At 46.2% G+C, this 23,664-nt stretch overlaps 1 protein-coding gene across 1 annotated transcript; it reads right to left on the bottom strand.

The window, feature by feature from the left end:
• Window positions 1-204: 204 nt before the first annotated feature.
• SH3YL1 (SH3 and SYLF domain containing 1) lies at window positions 205-23,098 on the bottom strand. Its single transcript, XM_081100878.1, has 10 exons — window positions 23,005-23,098; window positions 14,711-14,821; window positions 14,210-14,323; window positions 12,141-12,205; window positions 10,031-10,143; window positions 9,061-9,189; window positions 6,818-6,986; window positions 6,127-6,205; window positions 5,031-5,087; window positions 205-1,040 (listed from the first exon to the last, which is right to left on the bottom strand). Coding segments are annotated over exons 1-10 (1,029 nt in total). The 5' UTR covers window positions 23,006-23,098; the 3' UTR covers window positions 205-849.
• Between the last annotated feature and the right edge of the window lie 566 nt (window positions 23,099-23,664).

The following is a 23,664-nucleotide window of genomic DNA, read 5'->3' as shown; positions in this document are numbered from 1 at the left end:
CACAATGTAGGTGTGTGTCAAATGATCATGTCATCCTCTTTACATAGTTTACAATTTTATCTGTCAGTTAAATGCTAATAAAGCTGAAAGAAAAGCCAGGCAGCTCAATCGTGGAGGTGGGTGCTAAACTGCAGACCAACCACAGGGCCGATGCTTACTTTACAAACAGAAAATAAGAAAGAAAAAAAATCAAGACATTAGTTTAGCATTTGAAAATCATTTATTTAGGGACAACTAAACCATGTCAACATAAGTTGCTTTTAGTACTGCTGGAAATGAACAAACATAACCTTATAAAGAGAAAAATTAATAGATATATTTTTAATGCATAGTGGCTGAACTTTGTAATAGTGTTTCTACTATAAATTTCTATATACAATTTTTACAGCTATAAAGACAAATTTTAAGGATTCACATTCTAGTTAATACAACTCTAAGTATTACTTACCACTTGTAAGGTGATTTCTTTTTTCTAGTCACTTTGCAAAAATATGTGTATTTATGCCTGAAAAGAAACCGTTACCATATACATTGCCAAATCAAACATTTAGTGACGTTCGAACATAAAAACAAAAGAACTGCGACCATATAAATTGAGGATCTTAACTATTAAATAGTATATGCGATAAAATTAGTACAAAGCATTTAAAGATATATGTTAATCATTTATTTATAGGTGGAAAAATACATTATTTTACATAAAGGATAAATGTTTTTCCTTTCCAATTTGGGTTTCTTTTGTTTCTTATTCTTGCCAAATTTTTAAACTTATGCTCAACATTGCTTAACTGCATCCAGTGAGGAAACAATTATTTTTTGTAATTCTCCAAGAAGAAAATAGTATAAAGCTTAATTCATGGTAACATAGTTGGCTGGAAAAATGCCAGTCTGACCTCGAAGCCTTCCTTCCCACCAATCAAAATTCGAATCCGTTTTTGATGTCACTGTGATTCTGTCTCCAGCTTTAAAACTCAAATCCCCTGGCTGTTGTCCTTCAAAAGAATAAAGTGCTGTCACTTCTGTGGGTCGACTGGAATTGCCTAAAACAAGAAAAAATATTTAAATGATTCACGTTTTTCTAGGAAAAACTGGGAGTATATGTAGGTGAGATAGAAATGAATGACTTAGGGTATTCCGAGGCCTTGAAGGCCTGTGGAACCCACAGAGATGGTCTGGGTGATTGTCATCATTATAATACGTACTAGAAGCCCAGTGTACAGACCCCTCGGGGGATGTCGGACTGCCGGTTTTGGCCCGATCCTCACAGACCAGGCTGAGGGACCCCATCGGTGCATGAATCCGTGCACCAGGTCTCTAGTATGCATATAAGATCTTTGGTTAATCTCTTCCTGCCCTCCCTCCTTCCCTCTGAGATTCACCAGTCTGTTCCATTTTCCATGCCTGTGCTTTGAGCGTCTGCCCCCAGTGGTCAGTGCACACCATAGCTACTAGTTGAACAGTCTAACAGTTGCTTAGGCTTTTATATATATAGATAGACTAGAGGCCTGGTGCATGGGATTTGTGCACTGGTGGGGGGTGTGGCCTGCAGGGATCAGCCGCTGTAGGAGCACTACTCATCCCAGTCAGCTGAGCGGTGCTCCCACACTGACCAACAATGGGCAGCTCCTGCACTGAGCATATGCCCTCTGGTGGTTAGTGAGCATCATAACGACTGGTCGACCGGTCATTCTGGTGGTTCCACCATTCAGTTGCTGGGTTTATATTATATAGGATGATTTTCCTTTTTGCAAAGAGCAAATGTTTGGTAATAACACTAAGTCCACACAAGTCAAACTGCACATTATTCTATACTTAGCAAAACATTTAGCAAATATTTGTGGTTATAATTGTTTGATATTTGAATAGCCTATATGATAATATTGTTTATGTTTTTCTTATTTTAATAGGGTAGCTATGATGGCTCCACGAGTTACAGCTGTTAGAGAAAAGCCGGTACTTAGGCTAAAAGTTGTATCATGAAAGATTCCATTATCCCAGGCTGTGGAGACCCTGGATACAAGGGTCTGGCTCAGGTGTGTACATGTGGCTTTTCCCTGTGGGCCTCATGGATGTTTTCGTTTCTGCACCTCACTGGTCCTTTCTCTCAAAGCAGAGGTGATATTTAAATAGTCACATCGAGAAGCATATCTGCGTATGTTTAACAAAAACTTCAACACAATGTGTAGAATTTAATGTATTGTATCAGGAAAAATACTTTGAGAATTGAGTGGCTAACATGAGCAAAAGGCTGCCTGGCTAGCATGGCTCAGTAGTTGAGCAAAGACCTGTGAACCAGGAGACCAGGGTTCGATTCCCGGTCAAGGCTCATGCCTGGGTTGCGGGCATGATCTCCAGTGGGGGGCGTGCAGGAGGCAGCCAATCAATGATTCTCTCATCATTAATGTTTCTATCTCTCTTTCGCTCTCCCTTCCTCTCTGATATCAATAAAAATATATTTTTAAAAATTGAGCAAAAAGCATTAAATATTAGAAACTGTATAGCATCATTTAAATATAAGCAGATGACTTCTGTGTGCTCAGCAACTTGGAATTCAGTATTTCTGTTTCATGTAACTGCAGGAATTATGCAATTAGATGCTTGCTGATTGCATCTAAGTGCAGATATACTGAAAACATAAGTGAATTCTAAAATCAGTTACTTATTAGATCCTATGATATAATAAAAAATAAACTGAACTTGGCCTATCAGAAAGAAATAAAAATAGCACTTTAATTAAACTAATGTAGCTGAAGCACTGAATCTGTAGCCACACAAGATGGTACTACAGGTCTTTCTATAAGGCACGTGCATGCTGTCCTTTGAGTCCCCTAAAGAAATCACCTTCATAGTCACTGATATATTAGAGATATTACTCATATTGTTTTACTATCATAAAACAGTTCTGCATATTTTTATACTTGATGGTATATTTACTTCTTATCTATCCATTTGAAAGAATAGGTTAAAAGAATGTCACAAAAAAGAATAAACTTCTGATATATCTGGATATAATCTACACCAGCTAAATGACTGCTAACCTGTATTAATAAGGCATTTGTAGATGGCACGAAAGGAGCCGTGATACCTGCACTGAGTGGGACACAGAGCAAGTCCTCATTGTCATTAGGTCAGAAGGATGTAAGTTAATGTTAAATAAAAATCAATCTAAAAATTACTGTCTTATTAATAATGATATTTACACCTCCACCTATAAAGCTAGATCTCAATTAACCTCAAACAAGGAAAACCCTCCAATAACTCCTCCTTCTGGGTCCAAGACACCTGGTATAACAGAAGGAGGCAGGGAAGAGAGTGCCTGTTACCGTCAGGCCATCTTAGCTGCCCCACAGGCACACACTGTGGTCACAGAGGTCAAAGTGCACAGGAGAGATACATACAAAGATAACAGGTAGCAGTCACTGTTCCTGAGTCGGGCACAGGACAGGCACGGACATGCATCCACTCACCCTGCACCTCCAATGGGACAGCTACATGTTGAGTGACCTGCCCAAGGCAGTGAGTTTGAATCCCGAAGTCTGTTCCTGGCACTCTGGACAACATTATACCCAAGTCCTCAGCAATCACACAAGCATCAAATTGTGTTCCACAGACTGAATGCACATGCATCCAAGCATTTTACGTTTGTTAGGCAAATTTCCAAGAATTGGTGCATTTTTCTGCATCACTGCATTACTAAGACCACACAAATAACTGAACTAGTTTTTACTGGTCCTGGGAGCATAGTTTATGATGAACAATTTGGAGAAGAAAGATAGTATGAACTAGAGAGGAGGAAAGAGAGAGGATGGCAGAACTGGCCCCATGCCTGCCCGCCCTCAGGTTTTGTCTAATTCCCTCTGAGTGGCAGTTTCCAGGTGAGACCAGAATGAAGCCGTGATGGGAAGGTGGGTAAGGGCAGGGCAGGTGGTTTGCGCTGCCGCAGAGAGCAAGGCAGTCCTGCTGGGTTGAGGAGGCTGATGTTTGCCCTCCTCTTTCCCCATGTGTCTGAGCAGAGATGGGGGGGGGGGGGGAGGCGGGAGAGGGGAAGGGTCAAAGACAGGCAGACACAGGCCTGCCAGGCGCCACCCAACCCCCAGTCAGGTTCTGGGAAAACAGGAGGCCACGCCCGAGTGAGGCTGTGCCCAGGCCACCGATGCCACGGCCTACTGTGAGCTTTTTCTGCAATAAGCAGGAAATGCCCTAAAGTTCCTCTTCACTGTAAACAGAAGGGAAATTTCCATTAGGAAAAGTTTAATGACCACAAAATAATTCCTTTAAACAATAAGTGAGTCCAGCCGGTCCGTCCTTCCGGGAAGGGAGACCATGGGACCCTGGGTTGCGAGCCATAGGCATTCACAGGCGCCTTGAGGGACGCGGGCCTGGTGGGTCACATTCCTGTGCTTAACAGAGATCTGCAGGATCTGAACCAATGGGCCATTTTCATCCTAAGATTTGAGTTTAATTCAAATAGGGATCATTTTTCTCTCCCAAATCAGGGCTACACTGAACAGGAAACAGGTTATATCAGAGTTAGTGATTGGCAGCTGCCCTGAGGCTCCCAATTAGCAAGGCCGGTCCCCTCCCTGTCTCAGTGCGTAATGTAACCCAGATGCGGCCACACATCTGCCCAGACAAGAGGCAGGAGAACCTCAGCCCTTGGACAGCCCAGCTTTTGGACAGGAAATGTCTGTGCACATTTGCTGCAGTGATGTGTCTGCTGGTGACCTGGCCCCTGCGTCCAGACAAGGCTGTGGCCCTGAGCCAGCAGCATCTAGTCTGAGCCCAGGTGCTTCTCAGCAGGTAACTGTTTGGCTTCCATGTCACCCTCATTACCTCCAAGTCAAGCAAGTAAGAGAACAAGAGCATCACTTTTTTTTTAAATGAAGTGCTTCTCACAACCATGTGGATTCCTGAACATCTAATAAGGGCGTCGGATACTGTCCCTGAGGTGTTTTACAACCGCCAGAGAAATCAGACAGCTTGTGGCTATCAATGGAGATAAATCACTTTAAGTGGGTATTTTTATTTACCGACTCTCTCAGGATAGCTGGGAAGCTCAGGGTAGAGTTTATATTCGTTTCTGTCACCTGCAAAAAAAAAAAAAAAAAAGATGGGGGGAAACATTTAGAAAACTAGTTTATAGTATATAAAGTATCCAAGAATGCCAAACTTTGCCCTTGCTAAGCAAATATTGTAAATCACAGTAATTGATATAAACGCCATTATTTTATCATGCTTTAAATCAAGGAATGCCTGAGAAAATCCAGAACATACACCAGGCTTAAGGGAGATGGCATGATACCTTAAGGCACATCTGATACCTTAGCACATAAGCCACAATGCAGGCCTCATAGTGACACAACCATGGCAAATAGACTAGTAGACATGTCTTTTTACAGACGTGATCCTAAAACGCCTGAATCTAAAAGCTCATAACTCCCAAGCCAGAGATTTTTGAACATCCTTGCTTGCATAACCCCGGAAATGATTTTTAAACAGCACGCACTCCCCAGACATCATCAACTTCCTTCCAGGGGCCTCGGTCGCACTTCCATGGGGGCATCTCCTAGCCTGAAAGTGCTTGCAGGACGCAAGTGAGCCTCATCTTTGTTCTCCAAAGCCCGGCACAGCCTCCCCGACCATCGAGCTCACACGGAGCACCACCTGCGTGAATGCATACTGTTACTGGTGACCTCTCCACGTGCAAAGCAGAATTCTAAGAGAGACCGTCATCAGAGAGAGGGATGGAAAGGGGCAAAGGCCAGGACATGGTGCTGTATAATCCAGTCTATTCTAAAACCACCTTCCGAAACCCTGAGATCCCAAGATGGAGGATAAAATTAATATTCAGAAATAGGGATCTGTGAATATATAAGAAAAACAGGCTTATTTTGTTCCCATTTTAAACCCGCTTCTTCAGAACGAGAATAGAGACCCTAGCAAATCATAGCCATGAGAATGTGTCTTGGGCATTTAGAAGAGGCTTGAGCATTCGCTTTTCTTTCTTTAATACCTACTGGTTCTTTTATTCAACTGTAAAATTCAGCAATGTGGCTCCATTTCTTAACAATAATATTTAATAACTGCTTAATTCTCATTGTATTTGAATTGCCAAAAAATACTTACTCTGAGAGCCGGAGCTCAGCGGGCCCTGTGGAGATGATGGCTGTGGTCTTGACAGTGGTTTTGGAGGTAATTCTTGAGCCTTGAGAGGAATAAAAAAATGCATGTAATAAAAATCCCATTTTACCCAGGAGCACACAAGGCCTTTCTCCTAATGAGTACATGTGGCAAAGCCTACCCCATGCGCTGACAAATGAAGTCCCTCATGCTCACAGGTGCTGCTCTGGGGCACTTAGCTGAACTGGACCACAACATACCCGGGGGTGCCCTGTAACAGGAAGCGCACCTGGCCCAGGTTCCTCTGACAACCTGCAGGCACAGTAAGTGGTGGCTGGGAGAGGCAGTGGCAGTTCTAACTCTGTGAGTCAGTTTTCATTCTTTAAGGCGGATGAAGCGACTGAAAGCGGTTGTGGACTTAGGTAACCAAGGCCCACAAGCCCTCTCCCTCCCACACCTCCGTGTGGGTAACGGAAATGACAAAGTCCTGCCTTTGGAGACACGCAGCGTGGGAAAGGACTGCGTTTCCCTTTGCAACCTGTGCCGGGGGCATGTGAAGGCTGTAGGACCTTCTCACAAGCACTTCAGGTAAATGAGGTCACGAGGGAGTTCAAGGTTATTAGGAAGCTGGTTCAAGGACAGAGTACTCTGTGTAGGGAGGTGTCCTGTGGCTACAGAGAAAGTAAACCAACAGCACCGGAGGCCTCCTCCGCTCCCGGGCGGCTCTCCTCGCATTGATCCGCTGTCCTTCGCTCTCATACTTCTCAGTGAACGCATCAAGGATTTCGTAAAGGTCCTCTGCTTGAGCAGGCCGCGGCATGTCTCCAAACAAAATGTCATACGCTCGAACATCTTGACAATAAAACCTAAAAAGAAATGTCAAATCAAGAACATTTCTTTTATAGACACGGATCCTTTCTAGAGGAAGTCCTGTGTGTGTGTGTGTGTACTCATACACTACTTTTCAAATTAACTACAAGCCATACCCATGTTAACCCGAAATGCACCCCCATGCTCACCTCTGGGGGCACCACCTTCAATACTCTGATATGCACAAAATACAAAATGCACACCACATATACACACAGACACTTGTCTGTACAAACATACGTGACCATATGTGGTACAGTATATCGACACTTTTGCAAATACACCTACAAGCAGATACATTTTTGTAGGTTTTTATTTTTTATGTTTCTCAATCACCCTAGCCTAAGGCTTTATTTCAACATATATGCCTTTGTAATTTCTTTAAATGGATATTTGCTTCCAAAACATACAAGGATCTGCCTTACATGTTTGGAAGGCCTGCAGTTGATTATATGTGTTTTAGTTTTCCCAGAATTTAGATGAACTTGAGTGGGAAAATCTTCCAAAGGTCTAAAGTCAGAAGTCCCTAAAGGCTTTCTTGACCTGTATTTCTCAGATTTATAAAACCGGAGGTAAAAACACCTCAACTTCCTGATGGAGAGCTCCATAACCCTGCACGTCCCCCCATCCTCCCTGCTGTCTGGCCTGGGTGTTTACATGGAATGCGATCGAGTGCTGCTGAATCGTGAGTGGACTGGCACTGACTTTGCATGGGTTTCTCTCTCTTTGGGAGCGGGGGGTTGGGGGGGGGGGCCGTCTGTCTGCTGTGAACCACCTGGTCAGCTCCATTGGCTCCCACAGGGAGGAATCCCCGCCAGGTTCTGGAAGCAGTGCTTCTGTGGGTCTCAGCGCTTTACCTTTTCCTGGGCAAGCAGACATATTTTAGAGGAGGTTTTAAAGAGTTGCCTTGGGAAAAATTAGCCAGAAGCCTGTTTAGAGTGAAAGTTCCTCTTGGTCTATAAGAACATCCAAATCCATTTTTTTTAAAAGTGTAAAGTGGTCTGTCTTTTATGGACGAATGAGTGTGATAACAGGAAACTTTCACAAGGAGACACATTCTGACTGACCTACAGTCATAACTAGCCCGGGACCCTAAAAATGCTCGAAAATATACCTACTAGGGCACGTCCGCCTCACGGAACACTATGGAGCCATTAACTTACGTTTACGATCCTTATAATGCTAAGTGAGAAAACAGGATTTACAATAGCATCTTGCCCCGGCTCAGTGGATAGAGCATCGCCTGAGGACTGAAAGGTCCCAGGTTCAATTCCAGACAAGGGCACATGTCCGGGTTGCAGGCTCAATCCCCAGTAGCAGGCCTGCAGGAGGCAGCCAATCAATGATTCTCTCTCATCATTGATGTTTCAATTTCTCACTCCCTTCCCCTTTCTCTCTGAAATCAATAAAAATATATTTTTAAAAAGAACTTATGCTACTATCACATGTGGCAAAACAAAAGAAAAGTATGCTTAGAAAAATACTAGGAGGCAACAAAACAAACGGTGAATAATCTTTAAAGGGGTAAAATGTTTTTCCCCCTTTTAATTTTTTGTGTTTTCTAAGCTTTCTATTCTATATAATAAAAGTATAATATGCAAATCGACCAAACGGCGGAATGATCGGTCGCTATGATGTGCACTGACCACCAGGGGGCAGAGGATTAGCACAGGAGCTGACCCCGATGGTCAGTGCGCTCCCACAGCAGGACCGCTGCTCAGCCAGAAGCAGGACTCATGGCTGGCGAGCGAGCAAGCATAGCGGCAGTGGCAGGAGCCTCTCCCGCCTCCACTGCAGGCGGCTGTAAGGACCGAGGGGTCCCGGACTGCAAGAGAGCGCAGGCCGGGCTGAGGCCCGCCCCCCAAGTGCACAAATATCATGCACTGGGCCTCTAGTAGGTACATATTATCTCACATTGAATTTTTAAATGAAGAAACACCCACTCGGAGTCATATGTTGTTGATTTAAAAAAGGAATAGACAAAGGAACTAGCGCTGTATACATTTACCAAACATTCTTTTCTCATGACACCTTCTTTACATCAATGACAATTACTCGCCTTGCACTTACTTCCGATTGGTCTCCTTCCTTTCAATCAAGCAGCTGCCTTCCAAGCTGATGCCAGCAAAGAGCCCCCGGGACCTGCAGTACGTGAAGACGGCGGCCGAGCTCCGCAGGGCGACGTTTCCCTCCAAATTCCTGCGAAACAGAGGGTTAGCTCACACCTGAGAGGGGCTCTGCACCCACAGCCGGTGTGAGGGCAGCACTGACCTCTGACCCCAAGGCTGGCCTGTCTTCCTTCAGGCCTTTACACGCTCGCTTCCTGTGGCCGGCCTGCGTGGGCTTGAGGGGTGCAGGGAAGCGGGGTCGAGGGGAAGGACAGGGCCCGGGACTCAGCCCCCGGGTTCAGTGCCGAGGACACAAGGACAGCTGTCATCTCCTGCCTTCCTTTCCCCAAACAGGGAATGCTCTCCAGGTGCCAAGGACTGGGTTCTTTGTACACTGAGGGTTTTCATGGAACTTAGACAGCTTTTCCGATGATTTTACCGTGTGGCTTCTTTAAACAGTCTGGGTATAAAAAGTTCCTCAACTGCTCAGTGAGCACAACAGTACTTCACTAACAGAAGGAAAATCCACTGTGTTTCAAACAACACTCAAGTGAGACACTTCCTTTTCGATTTTTCATAATTCAGTTTGGAAAGAGAGCCTTTTCGTTTCTGATCCCCACCGCCCTTTACCAGTTAAAGTTTAACTTGCTTTGGCTCCAAAGTTTAATGTGAAATTTGTGTTCAGTTCCAGAAAATACAATGGCTGGAATTTCAGAAATGTTTAGTTTCTTGTGTGTGCAAATGTTCTCATTTTATCACACTGGCTATGTTCTGTAAACTTCTTATTTGTAAGCAACCTCAAACCTTCTGTGAGATACAGAGATCGTAACTTTGCTTCATGTGAATTCAAGTTTCCTCTTAACACACGTTAATATATAGTTTTTAACACTTTCCTATCCCACAGCTGTTCCAATGTATTTTACAGAACTCACCTTCCCAAAGGCCCGACTGCCACAGTCAAATTCCCTCCGAGGGTTAGGTTGCCACCTTTTGCAAAAGCTTCTACCGCTCGGCCATAATTCAAAATTATAACCAAATCCGACACCTAAAATGTAGAAACCCATTTATGTAAAAATAATTATGTTTAACTATTATTTAAAATATAAGCTGATTAAAACGCAAATATAATATATACACTGTAGTAAGCATTTTAGTGTAGACAGGGAAAGAACAGGACAGTCATATTTTTCATCTTGAGCTGAGGATGTAAGCAGCTGGCATTTCCACCGATGACGGCAAACTCCTGACACACTGTGAGGGCTCATGCATTATCTCTTACTCTCCCCAGCAACCTGGTAATGCAGGTGGTGACAGGGGTGTCGTGAGGTTAAGTGAACTGTCACAGCGATGACAGAACAGATCAAACAGGGGTTGGAGGGGAACATCACAGGTACCCCGGCAACTAACCCCTCAGGGAAGCCAAGCTGAGAGCACAGACAGGAGTGGGGTGGAGGCCATCGCCCAGAGGCCCTGGTTCCCAGGACAGGTCCACGCCGACATCCCTGCCAAGACCTGGCACCCAGTCCCCGTGAACTACACAGCAGACACTTGATTTTATGCCACAGAGGTTCAAACCATCAGGAAGAAACACAGTGACGTTTCTCAGTGCCTGTCGCTATGACCTCACTCTCTAAGTCTAAGCGAACCTAGCACGAGGACGCTCAAGGCCTGTCGGCATGGGGAACGCATGTGTTTTCCAGCCTCGCCGCTGGTGGCACCCAGGGCGAGCACAGAAGAAATGACAGGCCCGTCCCTCGGGCGACAGACACCGCGTCTCCTCCCAGCGCCTCCTCTCACAGCTTACGCATTCCAGTAGTTTCACCTACAGATTCGTTTACTGTAAACCCGAGGGGAGGCTCCCTTCGCCTCTGCTACAGGGAGGGCGTGAGCTGACCGAGAGCACGCGCTGGAGGCGCTCGGCCGGAACCGGACGGTGCTGCCCGTTCAGTCCTCGCCCCTGCAGCTCCACCACTGGGCCCAATGCTTTGGGAAGACAACCAAGCACATCGTCTTACAACATGTTTACCGCACATCTTTCCGCTGCATTTACTGGGTGAGAGGCCTTCATGCTACTCTACTTGTTTTTCAAGTCTCTTAACGTGCACTAGGGACTACATCCCGTTTCCAAGGAATCATCATGGAGACACACATGGGTAGTCTTTGCTACATTAGATTTATTAAAGTCATTATTACTTAGTCTATCATCCTTTTTTAAAAAAAATTATTGATTGAATTTAGAGGGAAAGAGAAAGAGAAAGACACACACACAGAGAGAAACATTGATTTGTTGTTTCATCCACCTATACATTCATTTGTTGATTCTTTTTATAAAATATTGATTCTTTTTTTAAATATATTTTTATTGATTTCAAAGAGGAAGGGAGGAGAGAGAGATAGACACATCAATGATGAGAGAGAATCACAGATCGGCTGCCTCCTGCATGCCCCACCTGGGGGATCAAGCAGCAACCCAGGCATGTGCCCTTGACCGGAATCAAATCTGGGACCCTTCAGTCCACAGGCCGCCACTCTATCTACTGAGCCAGACCAGCTAGGGCCATTGGTTGATTCTTATATGTGTTGTGACCAAGCATAGAACCCACAACCTTGGCGTATTGGGGCGACGCTCTAACCAACTGAGCTACCCGGCCAGGGCCTCTCATTGTTTTTTAAATAAATGCTATTTGAGAGAAACCCCAGAGCAGGCCCCAGCGGTGCGTGGAGGCCAAGGCTGTGGAAAGAGTGGCCGTAACCCGGCGTGAGGAGTCACCGACACATCGCCCACGTGGCCAGCCTGAGACGTATCTGTTCTACAGACCCCAAAGGTGGAAATATGGCAAATGAAAAAAATTCTCTGTCAATGAGAGAAAAGGAAGAAGATAGTCACGTGAGATAGGGAGAGGTTCATCAAGAGGATAAAAGGGAACCGTTTCCATAGGTTTTTGGTAAAATAAACACGGGTGGAAATCGCTCACTTCCAGGTGTTAGGTTTCAGTTGCTTTTGGAGGATTCATGATCATGTGCGTACCACTGGCCCCTTACCTCGATTCCGATTTCAAATCCTCCACCGAGCCCCGCGATCCCGATGGCGGAAGGTGCGGACCACTCTACAAAACAAGCACACGTCACTCCCAAGTCAGACCCATCACGCAAACGTCAGGGAAATGCTAACATGAGGATGAATACCGTTTCCTTTTAAAATAAGAAGAATCTGACATTTTCCTCTATGTTTGTAAATGCTCTTTATATATAATTTTTAAGTTAAAAATATTAGATACTCATTATGAGTCTCAGACTCACAAATACATGTTGTCTAATCTTTCTCAATGAACATGCCTAATACCAAACTATTGAATTCTCACCAACTAAACTTACTTAGCATTTGACAACTTCAACAATCAACATGTTTTATAAAATAATTGAGCAGTAATTCTAGCCATTGGTGAGAATTTTATCGTAGATCTGAGAGGAAAAGGATTGAGAGTTTACTAGGATTATAACCACCCCTGAAGGTAACACAATACTACACGGTTTATATTTTACATTTCCAAGGGCAAAAACTGTTTGACACCCTTTGTGCCTAGTAAAAGCACAAGGAATAGGCTATACATTCCAGATGATTAAAATTCTAGTAAAATATATTTCCTTACATTTGGACACTAAGCACAGTAATTGCATTTGCATGAGTATTTTATGCTTATTTTGTCTGATATAGAAACAGGTTAAACAAGTCTAGAAACAACATTCATTTGGTTGGGGGAGGGTGGAATGGTCCAGATAAAGTCATTCCTTGAAATGCTTATCAGCTTCTAAATCAGACTTTCCTTCCTGCATGCATTCCAGATGATAACTATCGAGTCTACCCAGAACTAATCTGTCCGGACTTAGACAGAAATTTTGATGACAGAAATTAGTGTCTTAAATGCCAACATTATTTTCCATTCCCTATGTTAGGAACTGCCTCTGTCCCCATCCAGCAGGGATCCGGGAATTCTCTGTGCCTCATTTGGGCAGCTTTTAAATTATCCTGAGCAGCCACCACTGGGCAAGATGGGAGAGAAATGTAAGGGCTCAGAGTGAAACTCCAGAGGCCGATAGCACCCCCACCTTCTGCGTAGTCATCTGTCAGTGACCAAAGGGACTTACAGTGCTGAGGCCTCCTTAGAGATTTGGGGCTCACCCGGTGTGGACTCTCTCTGAATGTACCCCCACTTTGATTGTGCTACTTACTGGGAAATCTGGCCATAAAAATTGGGGTGATGCTTGAGAGGAGAGAATTCTGTCGCTTTTGTCTCACAGCTGTGCTTCCAGCTCTGCGAGCTGAGCCACAGCTTGGAGGACTCTCACTTTGGGGGGATACCTCTACAGGGGGGTCCAGCGACTGAGGTTCAAAGGCTGTGTGCCCCACAGACGCCTAGATGTACCCATTGTCGGTGAATGTCTCACAAACTATCTACACGAAAAAATAACTATTTACACCAACATGTGCTCACTCACAGGCTGCCCAGCAATGTTCAGTTGGTCTGAGAAGCATCTGGTTGGCCCTGGCAGGCCTGCACACACTCTAAGTCATACTCTCCATGCTGGTTCTTGGGGTTCAAGGCAAACACACTTCGATTTCACCCCTGAGAAATCAAGTGTTAGATTTCATTGCAGAAAGTGAAACCAAATTATATTGATCTTGATAGCATTCTGCTCTGGGGATATTCGTTCAAAAGACTTCTCACAGGAGCTACAGATGGCTCTCATTTTCTTATAAAATTCCACAAAACAAAAGAAAAGCATTGTGGCATGAAGTTGAGGAATAAGAACTCATAGTTCACAGCAGATGCAAATTTTGTCCTGTTTAATATTTGCTCCATGAAAGAACTACAAATGTATACAAGACAAAGCCAGGTCAACCTGGATCTCATCCAATGTTTTAGGAAGAGAACAGTGACGGCTCATGGCCCTGAGCTGTTCGATACCCAGGACACACTCCAGGGAGCCCTCAGGATGACAGGTTTGGGGCGTGGCAAGCCTGCCATACTCCCTGTGAAATGTGTTCACATGGAAACAGAACAGTGAATATGCAGGATTCTCTCCTCCCCACGTGAAGAAACGTCACTTACTTCCGTCTGGAAGTCGAGCCAACACGATCCCGCTGCCTCCTCGCGCCGTTACCAGAAACCCAGCTTTTATCACAGACAGAACCGCAAGGCCCTTGGCCTTGGCAATCACGTGGGCTGCAAAGGTCAGAGACAACAGGTGAGCAGGTGCAAGCAGATTTCACGCACACAGGTGTGCTGGGCCGATTCCTGGGTTCTCACGAGGAGCCTTAAGGGCACATTGGAGCTACAGATAAAATGTGGTTATGGGACAGTTGAGCGGTGGGGGGTCCCCAACTCCCAGCTCAGCCTCTATGTTGTTTCTGCAAACGCAACTTCGTAAGGGCTCAAAAACCCCGACACGGCCATAATAGGTGAGATACAGCTGGGAGGATCAGCCAAGAGAAAAAGGTAGGTGAGGACTTGCTCTCTCAGGGGGTTGGAAGCCTGAAGTCAAGGCATGCAACACACAAGTTAGAAAGCAAAGCAAATTTAGAAATTCACAGCATGGTTTTATTTACCTACCAGGAATGATCTTATCAGGTCCATTTCTGGAAGTTATTTCTGTGAATTCTCTTAGAATTTTAGCCGCCTTTTTTGCTTCTGATTTCAAATTGGAAGGTATAGGGTTATTCACTAAAACATTTTAAAAAAAGATAAAAGTTACAAATTTATTGTCATTTCATTTTTTTCTCATACACAATTAAGCATTAACAACTCATACCCTAACAGACAAAGAAAATGAACTGGAAATCCCCAATTACTAATTGTTCCATCTCTGTTTTCCTAGTAAAGTAAATTCACTGGGAGATTGGGAGCCCTAATCTCAGGTATTATAAAATCATGGGATTCTAAAGGATCTTCACAGTTATGTATGTCCTCCCTGTGATTCTTAACTCAACCCAGTACTAATACAAACATTAAAATCGTGGTGGCCCGGTGCATGAATTCATGCACGGCCGGGGAAGGGGCTGCGGACGGTTAGCCAGCCCCAAACCCTGGTCGAACGCCTGGTCGAGGGGACAATTTGCATATTAGCCTTTTATTATATAAGAATTTTAAAAAGATGTACTTTATAACTGTCTATGTTAGCTCATGTAAAACTTAACATAGTTGGCTATTTTTGTCAAAAATGTTTGAGAGGTCTGTACAGATTTTCCTTATTGGTAGTAAAATTCCAGGAGACTTGGGAATTGAGTGATTAAGTAACAAAGGCTAGCATTTGTACAGCACTTTGCACTCCAGTGTTGCTTGTGTGGGGGCTAAAGAATAGCAATACTTTTCCTCCCACCTTCTGGGCTAATAACCAAATTAACAGAGACAGATTAACAGGAGAACATCAAAGTTTAATACAGGCGCATGGGGAATTCATCATGGCATAATAATTCCATGGAAATTCCAAAGACTGTGAGGCAACATTGGGTGTAGAAGACATTTTAAAACAAGATCATTCCCTATTTCCAGACAGGGGACCAGAAGAGCCAAAGAAATCAAGAGGTTTAATGTGAAATCTGCTGTTCAGACCATCAAATCAATGTTTCATTTTATTTTATTTTTTATTTTTATTTTTTTAAAGAATTTTTGTGAGTTTATTTCCAGTGCTTCATTTTAAAGACTGTGTTTCTGGTTCTGAAAGTTCCATTGGTTGTTTTTCGTGCCTGCCGTTTTTGTGCTCATTGTGTTTATGTTCTTTAAGTCCTCCAGCATATTGTAACAGGTGCTTTTATGTTCTTGTCTGCTCACTGCATCATCTCTGTTCTGCCTGGGCCTGTTTCTGATGGATTTTTCTCCTAGTTATGGATTATATTTTCCTGTGTCTACCCATTTCTAGTAAAAGTGGTGGTTGCTAGAAGTTGTGAGCAGGCAGTGAGTCAAGGCTTTCTTTTGTTACTGGTGGAAATAGGGTTCTTCCACAGAATTGCAAGGAAAGCATTTCGGGGACCCATGGACTTGAAGCACAGGGCAAGGTTTAATGGCACGAAAACAAGGGACTGTCCCCAAGTCCTAGTGTCTCATCCATGACCAGGGGGCTCAGCTCCGTCCAGTGTGGAAAAAGTCCAGCCTCTGGGGCGCAAGCCTGCAACCACGGCTATCAGGCCCAGGAGGGCCGGGACCCAGAGATGCAGAACTTCCCTGGGTGTCATACACCCATAGGCAGGTAGGTCCTCTGCTGAGGCTGCACTTGGGCCCACACTGCTGCTACAGAGAGGAAGCACATGAATCTGAGGGCTGTGATGGGCCCTCCCCCTACCCAATCCCTTCCTTTTCCCAGGCTAGACTCCTCCCCTTTTTGGTCGCCATCTAGGCTCTTACTGCTCATGCCTCAGCAGAGGAATTTCTCTTTTACTGGTCCCCCCTTCTGGAATCTGGGGGAACAGCCAGCTGTCCCCTGGGGGATTGAAAAACTAGTCCCTCCTCCCTCCTGGGGATTAGCCTCTGTTTGGCAGATGATGCGCTGTCCCCTGGGATGTCGAGGATCTAGGTCATAGTAGACCTGGCTTAATGCTTAATTAGGTGTCTGGCTCCATCTGCTCCCTTTCTTTTTTATTTTTATTTATTGATTTGAGAGAGAGACCAAGTTTGTTGTTCCACTTATTTATGCATTCATTGGTTGATTCTTGTAGTAGTATTGTGCCTTGACCAGGAATTGAACCTGCAACCTTGGCGTCTCAGAACGATGCTCTCACCAACTGAGCTACCTGGCCAGGGCCTCCATTTGCTCCCTTTCTTTGTCATTAACTAACTAGCTGCCTAGGCAAACACTTTGATGTGTGGCTCAGGTGTGTACATAGTCTTGAGCTCACTGTTGGCCCTACAATTAGGGTGATATTCTCTCCTCCACGTCCTCAGGGCTTAATGAGCTCTTTCACCCTTGGCTGGTTAGAACTGCTATTCCCACTCTGTGTCAGCCCAGGGCTGACCCCTCACAGCTCCTGGCAGTTATCCTGCCTGCCTTCCAAGTCCCCGAGTCATGCCTCTCATTCAGCCAAGGACTCCAGGGATCCCTCTGAGAGTCCCTGAGCTCTCTCTCTAACCCCCTCTGCTCTGCAAGTGCCATGGGCCTGAGCCTCTCGAGCTCTTCATCCAACAAGAACCCACGCTCTGGGCCTCCATCCTCTCTGGGACTCACTCGCCACTCGCCTGTTGTCCAACATGTGAAAACAGACATTCCTCATATTTTGCCCATTTTCTAGTTGTTTACAGCAAATGGCAAACCCAGTGCCCTTTTCTTCATCATGAAATTCTCAGTGTACTTTTAATCTGTTCTTCCCCAAGTTATGTTGAATATTTTTCCAATTCTGTAAAATCTTTTTAATATTTCTTGTCTATTTATGGGGCATTTCTCTGTTTCTTATTAATTTATATATTAAAGGAATTGACCTTTATTCTATAATGTAGCCTCAATGTTGCCGTTTGGCCCACAAAGCCCAATACATGTCCCCTCTTGCCCTTTAGGGAAAAAACTGCCAACCTCTGACCTCTTGAAATAGTCTTCAAGACCCCTTTTACATGCTGCTCCTACATGAAACCATTCAGCACAGCCCCTCACATAACTGAAATCTTTCTTGGCAGGGCTGACCTCCACTGCTGGGCATTTGTGGGGGATGACAGGGTCCTTAATGACTCAGGGGCCTCTGGGCACAGTTTCTCCCCTTTTGCCCTCACAGAACAACCAGTGACCTGAGGAGCAGGGACCAACCTGCCCATGTCTGGTCTGAGTGGTGAGGGACACAGCAGCCACATTTTTAAAAAGATGCCACCAAGTTGCTAACACGGACTGGAGCTGCCTCCAGGAAGGGCGACAAAGTCGTGGCTGGCCCTCCTTCTCCGCCTCCTTCCAGGTCCTCTTGTCTTCCCAAGCCTCTTCTTTGCGCTCAAACCTCAGGTTCTGCAACTTGAAGCACCATCTATGGCAGATCATTCTCCAAGTTTCATCTACTCTTTAATCTTCCCCTACATTCCAGACTCACAATATCAATTATCTGCTCGGCCCAAGTATCAGGCAAGCATCTCAAGTTAAACACATCCAAACATAACTTGTGACGTCCCGCCTCCTCCCCAACCCGTTCTCCCAGCTTCCTCTCTAGGTAGGTCTCATCCATCTGGGAGCTCACACTCCGCCCCTAGGCCAGCTGTGACTCCCATTCCTCATGCTCATCAACACATCCCCCCTCTCAGAACCTGAACCTTCCGCACACGCTCAGAATCGGATGGCATAGCCCGCTCCCCAGCCACCAGCCCCGCCCAGAGAAGATCAGTTCTTGTGTTGTCAACAGCCTCCTCATTGGTTTCCCAGTCTTGAATTTATGGTCATTTCTCCATCTAAGTAACATCTCAGATAATATTACTCCACTGCTTACATCCCTCGAAGTTTTCTCATCATAGTTGGTCTATGCCATGGCTAATATGTCTGTCTGTTATCTATCTATCTATCTACATACCTGTCTATCATATCTGTTAATATGTATATCTGTCTAGCTATCCTATCTGTCTGTCTGTTTGCCTGTCTGTATCTGATCTTTCTGGAACATGCCCTTCACTGGAATGTAAGTGCCATGGGGATAAGCACATTGACTATTTTATTTTATTAACTGTAGTATCTCCAGCACATGCCATAATGACATAGAGTAATTGCCCAATACATATTTTTTAAATGAATAAAGTATTTGCAAGGTTTTGGGGAATTAAAGGTTAAACCCCTTTAATTCCCTGAGGAGTAGAAAAGGTTCATTTCATATGAAATTGGTGGATTTATAAAAGAATATACTAACAGCAAAATGTGCCTGCCTCTCAGACTCGGTAGCATTTCCCAGACCTTGAGAGAAAGCAGGGTCAGAGAGGAGCAAGGTACAACTTGACAGCCCTACACTGTCATTTCCAGGTCCTCCCAGAAAAGGGAGAACAAAACAGAACAAATACGGAAGGAGACCTGAGTGCAACGAGACCAGCAAGCAGGTGCTCCAAGGGGCCTCAGGCACCTCAGGCTGAGATGAGCGAGGCTCACGCCGGCACATCCCTCCAGCCAGGAAGGTCGGAACTGAGTTTGTAACCAGTGAACTTCTTCCTTCTGCTGAACACCTGTGTCTTTCATTTTGGAATGAGCACCAGTTTGTCTCCATTGATGCTGCACCTCAAGTGAAACAGATGATCCCAACGTGCCTCCTGGGCTGCTTCGATTTCCTAACCAGAGCTGGTCCACAATGGGCACCTGGCCAAGGGCTGGTGTGGGCGCTGCCAGGAGAACCTTTCTCCAGGTACGTGCTGCAAGATGTCACCCCCTGGGGGGTGTAAGGAGAGAGCCTGAAGACAAAGCCATGCAGAAGAGCTGGAGGGAGAGAACCAGGGCTCTGCTGGCCCAGGTTTCTGGCCGGTGCAACTAAAGCACAGTAGCCAATGCATACATCTTACCCCACCAAAACCTTTCCACTTCGATCTCCACACCCAAGCAGAAGCAAGCCCTCTAATAAGCAAATTCCACAGCTGAGAGCTGCTGCTGCAAACATCCTGCTGCAGGGGCAGGTCCCGCCTCTTCTCTTCTGTAAATACTTGGGGGTTCAGATGCAGCCCAGGAGGCCTGCAGATGCACTGCTCCATCTGCGAGCCCGAGTTCTGTGTAGGCACAGTCCCGTGTCACCGCGAACTGGTCACGGTGAGGATACGGCTGTGTTCGGCTCAACTGCAGAAGGGCCTGGCTGCTTTGTGTCGACAATACAGGTTCTGTTCAATTTCTGATAAATCACACTGCCTGACCACAGTTTATATATAGTGACTTCCCGTCAGAACCAACAAACAATAGCATAGCTATACGTTAGCTGTAATTCCTGTTCCCAACATCAACCAGGGCTCACCCAGCCCCCCGACTACACATGGAGTGTGCGGAGCCTGACCCGAATGTTGCTGAAGTTATGGAGACAGAGGCCATCACTAAAGAAGCCCCTTCCATGCTAACCACGGTGGGCGTCTGAGTGATCATGAAAGTCTCGAGTCTCTTGAATCCAAAGCAAAGCGAATTCTCTATAAACATTTGAGTTTCCTCCTAACAGGAGGATGGCTGCCAAACCTCAAGCTAAGAAACTTAGATGTAAAGTTTTCTTTAAAAAGAACTTAACATAATTGAAAAATTTCATACTCAGACATTGTTTTAATGAAGAAAAGAGTTTATAAAAAGCTGGGGAGAAAATTTTTACTTTGGAAATTGCAAAAGCTCCGAATGAGCTTAGGATGTGGAAACGATTCACATGCTGATCAGAGGGAATAAACTCTGGCTGGGTCTGGGGGGAAACGGGGACGTAGGGTCCTTCTTGAAGGGCATTGCCATGGGGGTGAGGAAACGGACTAGTCTCCAGCCTGCCCTCCACCAAGGTTCTGGAATGGATGCAAGGGACTCCAGGGTTTCCCAAACTTTTCTTCCATCAACAAGACCATTATTTTTCTCAATGGTATCTCTAGGAAAAGTTTAAAAGTTTAGAAACAGTTTTTCAATTTTCCATTCATTATTAAGCCTTATAATTTACATGAAATAGAGGTCATTTACTAAATTGATAAAATCTCAACCAAAATCAAAGAAACAATATTTAGAAATATTTCGAACCGATTAAACCTTAGCCCAAATAAAAGAAACTTCGCCTATCTATGTAAGCTTCTGAAAGTTGCCTTTCGCCCTAGAACCTTTGCTGGCACATCAACCATGAACACCACTGCCTGGCAACATGGGCACTGTTTCTGAAACCGCTTCTGATGTGTCTGTAGCCTTGGTTTAAGTACTTCCTTTGACTTAAGGAGACAAAGCTGTCAGTTCTAGAAATCAAAACCGGTCTCTCCGGCCATATCGTTAACTTTCCTGATCCAAATTCTAATCCAAACTTTAAACAACACTAACCACTTGAACCCAAACATTCGTGGGGCCTGGGCTGCGTTTCTAGCTCCCTGACCCCAGGTGCAGCCAGGGGACAGGGAGTCGGGAGTGAAACATGACTTCCAGCCCAGGAGACCGTGACCCTTTCCGTGCCGAAGCTGAAGACACGCTCCACTCTGGCCAGATCATTTGTTGTAAAAAATGAACTCTTCCCAAAGAAAACAAACCTCAGTGTGCTTAGGTCTTAAACTGCATGGGGTTATTCCTATAAGGATGCATCTGCAAACACACGGGTGTGGAGGCTCTGTGGCTCCCACTAGCCTGTGTGATCCCACTAGCCTGGCTCTCAGACACTCTTCCCCTCTGACCTGCATCACTTTCCTTCCTTTGGAAACACCACCCCCTTAATTCTAAACAGTGAGAAGTCTCCTGAGAATAAAGATTCTAAAGTGGGATAAAAGTGTCAAATCATCAGGGGTTAAGCGTTTGACCTATAAACCAGGAGGTCACAGTTCCATTTCCGGTTGGGGCACATGCCTGGGTTGCAGGCTCCATCCCTAGTGGGGGGCGTCAGGAGGCAGCTGATCGATGACTCTCTCTCATCACTGATGTTTCTATCACTCTCTCCCTCTCCCCTCCTCTCTGAAATCAGTAAAAATATGTATATTTTTAAAAAGCATCGAAGCACTCTTGATGAGCAAAGATTTTTTCCCCATTATTTTTTCCAATCTGACAAAAGATGAGGGGTAGTATTTACACACTATACAGACATTTTGTGTAAGTAGAACAGTAAGCCAAGCAGCCAGGTCTCCTGAAACATGATAAACAGGGTGGAACTTGTTCTGATTGTTGTAACCTCCAACACAGTGCTCTGTGGCACCTCCCCAGGCAGCCACCGCCCAGGTGTCCCGGGGCAGGCAGCAGAGATTCCCCAACTAACATCCCAACATGTGGACCCCTCAGATGGTTAGAGCAGCAGTGGTGACCCAGAAATATTGGTTGAAAGGGGGCGAAAATGACAGGTTTCCATCCAGCAGGGTAAATCTCATTTCCCTATCCTCAGGTACCAATGCAGAGCAGTCTCACACCTGTTCGAATGAGGAAGCCCCGCCTGCCTCAGATCCACAGGGTCCCACTGGCAGTCTGTGGGTTCTTTGGCTCTCAGAGACCTCAGACTGTGGGGTGATGGCAGGGAGGGCCATTTGACAGCTGCAGGGCTATCACTTCAGGGACCCCCACCAAGCACAGTCACCCCCTCTTTCTGCCTCCTGCCCCCACAACTTAAGCATAGCCAAACTCAACCATCACCAAAGTTCTAGAACAGCCGTGGGCAAACTACGGCCCGCGGGCCGGATCCGGCCCGTTTGAAATGAATAAAACTAAAAAAAAAAAAAAAGACCGTACCCTTTTATGTAATGATGTTTACTTTGAATTTATATTAGTTCACACGAACCCATTGTGGCCCTCGAATCAAAAAGTTTGCCCACCCCTGTTCTAGAATATCACCTATTCAAACAAAATGGGAGGAAAATGATGCAAATCCATGGCCTTTTAAATATTAGATATTTACAAATAACAAATTGCAATCGATAAAATTAAAAACTTCGGAAGAATTTTTCTGTGAATTGTAACGACTGGGAGTAGCCCTGAATCCAAACCGCTGTGGGGCAGATTCTTGATGTCACCCCTAACTCCTGACGGTGCGCAGGGGACCTCAGCGTCACCCCTAACTCCTGACGGTGCGCAGGGGACCTCAGCGTCACCCCTAACTCCTGGCGGTGCGCAGGGGACCTCAGCGTCACCCCTAACTCCTGACGGTGAGCAGGGGACCTCCGCGGCAATAGATGCGCAACAGCGAGAGCCCCGACACCGTCTCTCATCAACCAGTTCCCGCCCCAGCAAAGGGGAAGGAGTCGTCCCGACCCCGGGTCTGGCTTGGCGGCGCGGCCGACTCCGTACTCACTTGTGACCCGAGCCTGGTCCGCTCCGGGGCCCCTGGAGCACGGACGCCGCGCCAGGAAGAGGAAGGCGCGCTCCTCCGGCCCCGCCTCCCGACGCAGGGCGGGCCCGCGGTGCACACCTGGGCCAGGTAGCGCGGGGCTGGGACAGCTCTGCCCCGGTGGCCGCCAGGGAAAGGCGGTGCCCGACTGTCCCGAGATGGCCTCTAGGGCACCCCACCTTTTTAGAACCGAGGCGACTTGGCTGACGGTCCCTGTCCCGGAGCGAACGGTTGTGCGCGGGGTTCCGACCGGGGCACTGGGGGAGGAGTGGGGCCTGGGTCCCGGAGAGGCCCCTGGTCGCGTGAGGACCCCGCTCACCCCAGATCGCGGGCCTCAGGTTCCGGCCGCGAGGCCCAGGTGAGGGGGGACGTCCACCTGAGCCGCTTAGGTCCCCGCCCCTCCGGTAAGGCTCTGTAGCCCACCCCCGTCCCACCTAGTGCCCCCCGCCCCCACCCTTAGGTGGTCCCTCGGCAAAGCCTTGACCTAAGTCCGCCCCACCCCGCGCCGTCCAGGTGACTCACGACCCCGCCCCCCTCCGTCCCACCCCGCCCTCCAGGTTTCAGCCCCGCCCTCTCCTCCCCTCCCCGAAACCCCGCCCTCCAGGCTATAGCACCGCCCCTCCG

This window comes from Myotis nattereri, assembly GCF_964212035.1.
Source record: "Myotis nattereri genome assembly, chromosome: 10".
NCBI lineage: Eukaryota > Metazoa > Chordata > Mammalia > Chiroptera > Vespertilionidae > Myotis > Myotis nattereri.
The sequence above is the reverse complement of the archived record's forward strand: the minus strand, read 5'-3'. Positions and strand labels throughout refer to the sequence as shown.